At 34.0% G+C, this 9,328-nt stretch overlaps 1 protein-coding gene across 5 annotated transcripts; it reads right to left on the bottom strand.

Annotated features, from left to right (window-relative positions):
• Positions 1–5,200: 5,200 nt before the first annotated feature.
• LOC139770340 (uncharacterized) lies at positions 5,201–9,299 on the bottom strand. 5 transcript variants are annotated; one of them, XM_071702247.1, is made up of 5 exons: positions 9,154–9,296; positions 8,766–9,012; positions 8,407–8,514; positions 7,569–7,886; positions 6,897–7,096 (listed from the first exon to the last, which is right to left on the bottom strand). In XM_071702247.1, exons 2-5 carry the CDS (start codon positions 8,952–8,954, stop codon positions 7,040–7,042), a joined length of 672 nt encoding a protein of 223 aa, XP_071558348.1. In that variant the 5' UTR covers positions 8,955–9,012; positions 9,154–9,296; the 3' UTR covers positions 6,897–7,039. The 5 variants fall into 5 exon arrangements, with proteins under 5 accessions (XP_071558345.1, XP_071558346.1, XP_071558348.1 ...); XM_071702246.1 differs by having other exon boundaries at positions 7,073–7,207; positions 9,154–9,297; XM_071702248.1 differs by lacking the exon at positions 6,897–7,096 and adding an exon at positions 7,255–7,329.
• Positions 9,300–9,328: the final 29 nt, after the last annotated feature.

Here is a 9,328-nt window from a genome sequence, read left to right as displayed (position 1 = left end):
GGAAATTTTTATCTACGTCGCTTTGTTTAACCGGTATAGAGCAAAAACGACAACGGTGCAAAAATTGAAATCTCAAAAATGCCGGGGTTTAACCGTCACCCCCCCAGGGTTTATCCGTCACACTGCATTTTCAACACATATACATACATCTAAGCCCGAAAAATGATAGGATACATGTTAATAATTGTTTTTTAAGAGAAAAATATAAAAATTTATTAAAAATAATTGTTTTACTTATTCCATAAAACAATTTAGGCACGTGAATACAGAGGTTAACCAAATCGTAAACTCCCCAACGGCACGTCATATTGTCAACGCGGGCAACCACGGGGAACACGCGTGACGGCGTTCCGGTGCCATAGGATCAGCGCGGACCCTCGAGCAACCTAATCAAGCCGCGTTTCTCGCGGGGGGAGCGATAAATAGCGACAGGGGGGTTAGAAAAGCTCGCGGTTGGAGCGCGACCATTTTACCGACTCGACGGCGTCCTCGCGCCGATTCCTCGACGCGCCGACGACGACGGCCACGACCACCACGACGACGACGACGACGACGACGACGGCCACGACCACCACGACGACGACGATGACGACGACGACGACGACGACGACGACGACGATGACCACCACGACGACGACGACGACGATGACCACCACCGACACCACCACCACTACAACGCCGGCGACGACGACGACGACGACGACGACGACGACGACGACGACGATGACGACCACCACCGATACCACCACCACTACAACGCCGGCGACAATGACGCCGAGACGTGCGAACGCTGGACGATGCGGTCGCACGCGCGACTGTCACTGACACAACGACCAACAACGACGATCTACCGCGCGCGCGGCATGTCAACTCTCGCGCGGAAATCGCGGGATCTCAGAGCCGTGCCGTGCCTCGCCGTACCTCGCCGACGTGCCGTGAGCGCGAGCGATCTCAAAACAACGGTCCGCCATCTTTTCGGTCGGCCAAAACACCCGTTTTGCGACGATACGTGCGTACTATTTCCCTCCTATACAAACTGACGCACGTGCAAGGGAAGACAGAATCACGCTCGAGGGAAACCTAACCTGAAATCGCCGTGAGCCGAAGTCGTGCGCCCGGCGCGCCACAGTGACGAGACTGACGGATAAATCCCGGGTGCTTACTGACGGATAGGCCCCAAGCACAAGTTTCAGGTTTGATCGCCCACGAAATATTAGACATCAACGATAATGAAAAAACTACACTGGATTCGTGTTCAGCATGCATTACTCTTTATAATCATGTACTTTGAGATTTGGAGAGCAAATATTATTGCAGATATTACAAAATTTCCACGCGCAGAAAATTTCACTTTCACCTTCCGAAAACACGTTTGCCCTCGTAAAAATCATAACACGGCAGATAACCTGCCGAAACTCCGTTGGTTACATGGGTACCATAAGCAGCGTTTACAACGTTATAGCGAGTTCGCACAATATACAGGTTCCGAGATATTTGATTTGACGTTTAGACCCCGGCGACGGTTAGGCCCCGGTCTCCCCTATGTAAACGGATAGACAAAAAACTTTGATATAACTGTTGGATTATGTAAAATACAGGTGACCGGCATTGCCTGATGACTGTCAGTCCCCCATTCTCCCCTACGTTTTTTATACCAATCCGTGTTTATTAAATTTGTATATATGTATAACATGTATAATATGTGTATATACATATATATATATATGAGTTTTTTATTTTTGAAAGTGGTACGTGTAAGTTTAATTTTAAGAAAATCTGTCGTAATATGTTGTTATGGTTACAAATAAATTGAAATAAATACGAGTTTTTGTGTTTAATATAATTAAAGAAGAAAAAAAAATATATTTACACTTGTATTTTCAAAATAAATGGCTCATATGTATGTATATACATATAAATAAATAAAACAATTTTAAAACTGCGAAAATAAAGCTTATAATTCTTTTATAATTTATTATAAGAGAATATTATAAAATGACATTGACACACACACAAGACACAATAGTTTTAATATATGGATTATAAAAATTAGTTTTCTTATTAAGTGGATTATTAAAAATTACATAAAAAAAAGAAATATAAAAATTAATTATGAAAATTTATGTAGTTTTTTTAGTAATAGAATAGCTTAACCGATTATTAGCTAATTTTAACCAGTCTTTTACGGCATTTGCAATAACTTCCCACACAGACATTAATATTTAATAGATATCTATTAAATATTCCCAATGTATATCCATGATATCCATGAGATATTTAATAGATATCCATTAAATATTCAGATGTCCGCCACACGAGATCTAATAGATATCCATTAAATATCCACGGGGATATCCAATAGATATCCATTAAATATCCACGGAGATATCCAATAGATATCCATTAAATATCCAGTGGATATATATATATATAGACTAGCTGGTTACCCGGGCTTCGCCCGGGAGTCGTTTTTCTTCAAACGACTTCATTTGTGTTTCAATATCTTTAATCGAAAAAAATTCCTTTATCAGGCAATGGCTTATCAGGCAATTGCTAAGAATCCTTTATATTCATTTTTATTCAAATTTTATTATATTTATTTATTATTAATTAAATTATGATATTTAAAATTGCACAATATATTTTTTATTTAATATAATTATATTAAATAATTGTACAATTATTATAAAATAAAAATTATTAATAATAGACATTTAACTTTACAATTTTCTTTACGTTTTGTCTTTTTACAATTTATTCATCTTATTCCTCTTATTATTCTCGTCATGATTTCATCCTTTCTACGCTTTAATTTGTTATTAGCCTCCACAACCACATTACAATTTCTTCTTTATCATCCTTTTTACTATTTTTATGACCTCCACGACATCACAGTTACGCCCTTCATTTTCCTCTTGTATTCTTTAAAATTCTAATACTGCATTTATAATAATTCATCAAATCCGTCTTCTAACACTAAAATTTTGTAATTATAATACTAATCATAAGTTAAATAAAAAAATTTATTTATAATCTAATAATTAAGTAATGTTTTAATTACTATTTCTAACTTCTTCCATTTCAATCCATTCTGTCCATTTCGTTCTTGTATATATTTATAACGTTCTACTCCTGTTGACTGATTTTCAAATTGACATATAATCGCTCACGACAGCCACGAATTGAAGTAACTGTTGACATATAATATGTGAAACTAGCAACTTATCCTACATAAAAAAATAAAATTGTTATCGAAAAATAATACACATCGTGGCAATTAAACCCATCCTCGAAAATTAATTAAATTTTGAACCGGTTTAAAAAAAAAATAAATTGTTATCGAATAATAATACACACCGTGGCAATTAAACCCATCCTCAAAAAATTAATAAAATTTTTGAACCGGTTTTAACTAAATCGATAAATCGGTAGATTAATGTGAAAGCATTCCCCGGAAAATTCGGTCAATTATTTCCCGAAAAATTAGAAAATTAGAAATATCGGTTTCCAGAAAATCGGTAACGAAAAACTATACACATGATGGCACTCCCCGGAAAATTCTACCCCTATTTCATATATACCACTTTAAAAGAAGGGGGTCCAAAAATGGCCGTTTTGTGCCCCGCTGGGAAACCTGTGAAACATTTTTTTCCACCTTATTTAAGGTTGAAATAAGAAGGAAATAATAGTCATTTACCCAGGAAACCACGGAAATATTTTAAAATCTATAATAATGTGTTTAAAACGTCTGTTAAAGTAACTGTGTTTGAGCGGTTAATTAAAGGTGAAACGTTTTAAAACAAGCACTACATTTCTATTAATGAATTTTGCATCATGAAATTGTATATAATATTTTTATTACATTTAAATACATATTTTTTATTACATACATATATATATATATATTTTATACTTTCTGTATATACACATATATGCAGTCACATCTTTTTATTTTTGTTCTGTTTTTTTACTAACTACGTCAACCATTTATGAAAAATATTCAGATATATTTGAAAGATTACGAGATTTAATGTTCAGAATCTGATTCAGATGAACCATCATAATCATCTTCAAAATAATTATTTAAATATATCTGAAAAAGATGTCAGAAAGCCTGTGAATGCAGAAAGGCTGGGTTAAAGTGCTCCGTTATATGCACGAATTGTAGTGGTACCTGTGATAACTCGCAAGTTCCATCACAAGATAGCGACGAAGTTTCGAGCAAACGTATGATGAAATCGAGAACGAAGAGGATTACGATGAAACTGATAATCCCATCGCGGATGATGTGGAAGAAATTTCGGTCTGTGACGTTTCGATCAGTACTAATGACGATGAACTCGCAACACCTGGTCCATCAAGAACAGCGAAGCGAAGAAGAATGCGCTAAATTTTAGAATAGTGAATTGCATGTGGACTAGGCCTACTGGGGATACCACGGTAAAAAAAACGCGCCGCTTACTCTACCTCAAGGTGGTGTGGAAATGAGTTTTTAGGCCAAAACGCGTGTTGAACTACACTTTGCGGCGCTCGTACGCCAAAACTATTAATTTTACGAAAAAAAAGGTTATTACATAAATTGTAGGAAATTTTCTCTAGTTTTATTTTGTATATAAATGTTTTTATCGTGGAATGAGTCGGAAAGGAGATATTGTCAAAAAACTGCTTTTAGACGCCATTTTCCCTGGTGGAAATCTCCCTATGGGTAGTTAGTAAAACTCCCCATTTTAGATAGGTATATACCCATCTAAATGAGTATCTCTTCATACTGCATAGGCATTTCCGTATGTCTCGTGAGTATCTACCCTTTCAATTCCCTTTTTAAGTATCTTCCCATGAGCATCTCTCTATGAATTTTGCGTCTTTCCTTTTCCCATATATTGGATATATAAGAATGTTTGTACTGCCTAGGAGTCTCTTCATTAAGATGTGTACAAAACAGTGTGTGTGTGTGTGTGTGTGTGTGTGTGTGTGTGTGTGTGTGTGTGTGTGTGAGAAAGAGAAAGAGAGAGAGAGATATATATATATATATATGAGCAATGAAATAATTAGGAAAAAACCATATTAATAAATTCAGATAATAGCTTCTACAGTTTATATTTTGCATACACTTTATTAAAAATTTGTATTAATACATGTGTTGTACATTAATATAAAATAATGTGTTAAATAATAATGCATAACATGATTGATATATATGCATAACATAATTGATATATACTACAAGATAATAATATAAAAGAAATACAAAATAATACGTACCAAAATATAATACATACGTTAAATAATACGAATAAATTTATTATAGGGTGCAGTAATATACTTAGAACAAGAAATTATAGATTAATAAGTTAATAGATTATAGATTAATAGGTGAAAAAAGTTTAATATACAAGCAAATTCTCATCAATCACTTAATCTTTTTCATAACGATTAGGAAAATCAGTAACATAAGTACGGTTGCCTACAGTCATTAAAATGGATTTAGCATGTATATCATTAGCATTATATAGTTTGTACTCGCCATACGGAAGTGGGGAACATACTTTGATATGTAACGCTTTAGCGCCATATTGGTGGGCAACAATTACGTCATTGTGCTCAATGTTTAAGTTACAAGTTAAAATAAAAACAGATTTTTGATGAGTATGTTTATCAGTCAGCATCACAATTCTTTTAATAATTGCATATTTTCCGCTAATAAGTCTAACAACAGAATCGTTTGACTTTGCACCCTGCCTTGCATAGCATTTAGCGTGGTACTTGATACTATCTTTGATCATTCTTTCATATGTGGTATTTATTGGTTCATACTCGGAATCTCGAAATGCTTGACGCTCTTCATCTGATAATGGCACATACTTGTGTGCTCCGAAGACAGTGATTGAATTAACTTTGTAAGCTTCTTTTACAGTTCGGTAACACATCAAATCCGAACAGTAAGAAAGCACATCTTTTTTGACATTATATGACTGTATAATGTTTGGTAGTATTCTGCACATTGAATATTTTTCAGCAATTTGGCTTGCTGTTCCTCTTACTCCTTTTATGAGTTTCATCAAGCAACCGTTTCCGGTTTCGAAGGAAAATGCAGAGTAACACCACCATGGTCCCATTAATTTTACCATTTTTCCCATGTGCAGAAGCAAATGAGTATTAAAATGCATGAGTGATGATCCATACAATTTCATCAATTCGAGAACATATTCAACAAGAAACCAAGTTGCCTTCTGTAAGTCATCATTGCTAATATTTTCACTCAACAAAATATAGGATGCTGATACTAATAAACAATGATGCTTTAAGTACCGCATAGGAAGTATATCAATTAAGCATGGTAAACTGTAATATAGTAACCAAGACCGCCATTCATTCGCTTTCCAATGAACACGATCAGTAATACTTCTTGGTCGCCTGGATATTGATGAAGGGGGACATATATTAAGAAGTCTTTCGTCAACTATGGCCTCTTTATCTTTTAAAGAAAATGATTGACTAGCAGGTGATTCAAACCATAAAAAAGTCATAGTCTTGACAACACCAAGTAATACTCCATGCATGTAGTCAATTGCAAATCCGTAAACCAAATTAAAATAACTAAGAATCCAAAAAGCATTTTTTCCTTTTATTCCTTTGTAATCATTCACACCTCCTGGACGTAGTTTTCCCTCTCTTCTTAAACTCTCTGCCAATTCCATTTCTTTTCTACATTCTTCGTCATTTCTATCAATAACTTGGAAAACTTTCTCTTCCTTGGAAACACGATCTATTCCATTTACTGTGTAGGAGAGACTAAAGTCATCCATCATATAAACATCGTCATTCATAGGATATTTTGCATGCATTCCATCTTCTAATACAATTCCAGGATGATAACAATAACCACAACCAAAGTATCCGTTGAATTGCTTTATATTTTGTACAATCGGTTTTGCCTTAGAGTCCAAAACACCAGCAAATAATACAATTTTGCTGTTTATCAGTTCTCCCGATGGTGCTTTCCAGTCTAAGCCATCATTATACAAAACTTTTGCCTCTTTTACAAATGCAGAAAGGAAAAGTGGCATATCTGGCTCATTTCTACCGAACCAAAGACCTGCCAACATGGAGTTATTTTGATCAAAACGACAAGAAGGAGGAAGCTCATTTATGCGAAAATGGATGGGCCACAAAGTATTTTTACTTCCAGAAAATATAACCGCTCCATCTGTTGAAAACGATAAGCTCAAACTAAAACGGCTTGAAAGCGTGCCATTATCAATTAGTTCTTTATACATTAATCCATCAAAAATGTCACTAATGACAGAGTCGTCTTTATCCCGATTCCATCTATATTGAATAAGTTCCAAAATTTCATTCGTGTTTTCAAGAAAAAAAATAAGTTGATGTTTGACAGGCAATGTTACAAAGAAGTGACCGTCATTCATATTTTTGGTGCTACTTTTTCTATTACAAACAGGACATTGCAAAAGATTAGTTTTTTTCTTTTCACTTTTTAGTATTTCTTTAATATAGCAATTACAATCGGGACAATAGAAATGAAAAGAGTAGTTAATGCTCCCAAATACCTGCCGAAACATATACTTTGTAGTTGGGATAAATTCATTATTCAGCAAACAATTTACAAGTTTGCATAAGTCCTCTGTGGCTGTAGCTGTTAAGCTGTGTCGAAAAGAAAAGTTCCAAATAAGCAACATAATCTCGAACTTGGTTCTTCTTGCATTTAAGAAAATTTCTTCTTCAAGATGCAGAAATTTCTGTCCTCCAATAATGAATTTCATCTTATTATCAATTAAGTTATCTGGATTATCAAAAGCACCACTGCTGTGTCCTTCGCTGTGTTCACTTGAATCATCAATGCTCAGAAATGTAGCACTAGAGTCACTCTGAAATAAAAAGAATCAAAAACGAATAAAAAAACGTGAATATCAATTAAATCAATTTATCAAGTCTGCAGTTTTTTAGATTTAACAAAAAACAAATATTAAATATGTTATACCTGCTCAAAGAATTAAAAATTTTTATTGTATATTACAATAAATTTATTTTTCATTATGTATTAATAAATAAAGTAATTAAAATAACTATATACAGAATATGTCCAATTTTAATCAATCACCCCCAAAAACATTTTTATTTTTTATTATTTATATAAGCAATCATTGCCACCATCTGATGGCCTCCTTCAAGCCATGCAATTTATGTCTGAACCATTTTGCTGTACAATCAAAAATAAAAAAGTTTTTAGGGGTAATCGATTAAAATTAGACACTCTGTATATATATACATATAAGATAAGATAAAGTATAGTCACACAAGTTAATTAAACAAATACTTTTTATTTACTCAAAGATATGGAACTATTCATTAAAAATATCTCATTAAACACATAACATTGATACGTACCTCATCACTGACAGAGTCACTGCACAAGGATGAAAAAGTTGAAACTGTGTCCATTTCATCACTTGTACTACAGACAGTATTAAAACTGCTGTTAGGATCCAAGTTACACTAAAACAGAATAATTTTAGTACATTATGATATATCACAACTTAGGGCCTGCGCACAATAGGACAAATATTAAATATTAAATATTAAATATTAAATTTTACACAAGAGAGAAAGAAAGAAAAGATCTTTTTTCTCTTTCTCTCGTGTATAAAATTTAATATTTAATATTTAATATTTGTCCTATTGTGCGCAGGCCCTTACACTATATGATGAAATCAAGGAACAGATTTATGCAATGAATATATACTTACTGTTGCAACCGTTGTTGAACATTCTCCATATAAATTATTATTCTTTAAAGCAGCTGTAAATTGCACCTGGTCACTTTTATTTTCCTGTAGTTTGTACCTACAGGCTGTAGATTTTGGTGGCTTGGGGATAGGATCTTTTAACCATAAACGATACTGACGTCTAGATGCTTTGCTATTTTCTTGTGGCATGATACTTGCAGATCTCACTTGGCATAAAAAATTAATATGCTCGTTATATGATCGCAGGCTGCGGTTTCATGCAATTAACAAATTTAAGACACAGATTAATTATTTGAGGTTAGCATGCTGTCAGTGATCTTTTTAACATTCAGTCTTTAATATTTAATGATATTTTTAATATTTTTATACATAATATTTATATACATACGTCACTTTATAAGTTTGTTTAATAAACTAGAAAGATTGCAGTCGAGCTAATTTCAATAGACAAATCTTGTTGATACACATGAATGTTACATATACACGTTCCACATGAAAATCACGTGCTCTATTGTAGTATTCTGCGAGAATTCTGCGAGAGAGATTCTGCGAGAAATCGTCTG

Source organism: Temnothorax nylanderi, unplaced genomic scaffold (genome assembly GCF_030848795.1).
Source record: "Temnothorax nylanderi isolate EJ_2023f unplaced genomic scaffold, tnyl_v1.0 TNYL_tig0028_pilon, whole genome shotgun sequence".
NCBI lineage: Eukaryota > Metazoa > Arthropoda > Insecta > Hymenoptera > Formicidae > Temnothorax > Temnothorax nylanderi.
This window is presented reverse-complemented; position numbering and strand designations above follow the sequence as displayed.

Bases quoted from the DNA above. Each gene is read 5' to 3' on its own strand.
- LOC139770340 (XM_071702244.1), bottom strand. From the start codon at position 8,954: ATGCCACAAGAAAATAGCAAAGCATCTAGACGTCAGTATCGTTTATGG. The intron at 8,515-8,765 runs GTAAGTATATAT...ATTCTGTTTTAG, and splicing joins GTTCAACAACGGTTGCAACA to TGTAACTTGGATCCTAACAG. The intron at 7,887-8,406 runs GTACGTATCAAT...TTTTTATTTCAG, and splicing joins GTGACTCTGTCAGTGATGAG to AGTGACTCTAGTGCTACATT.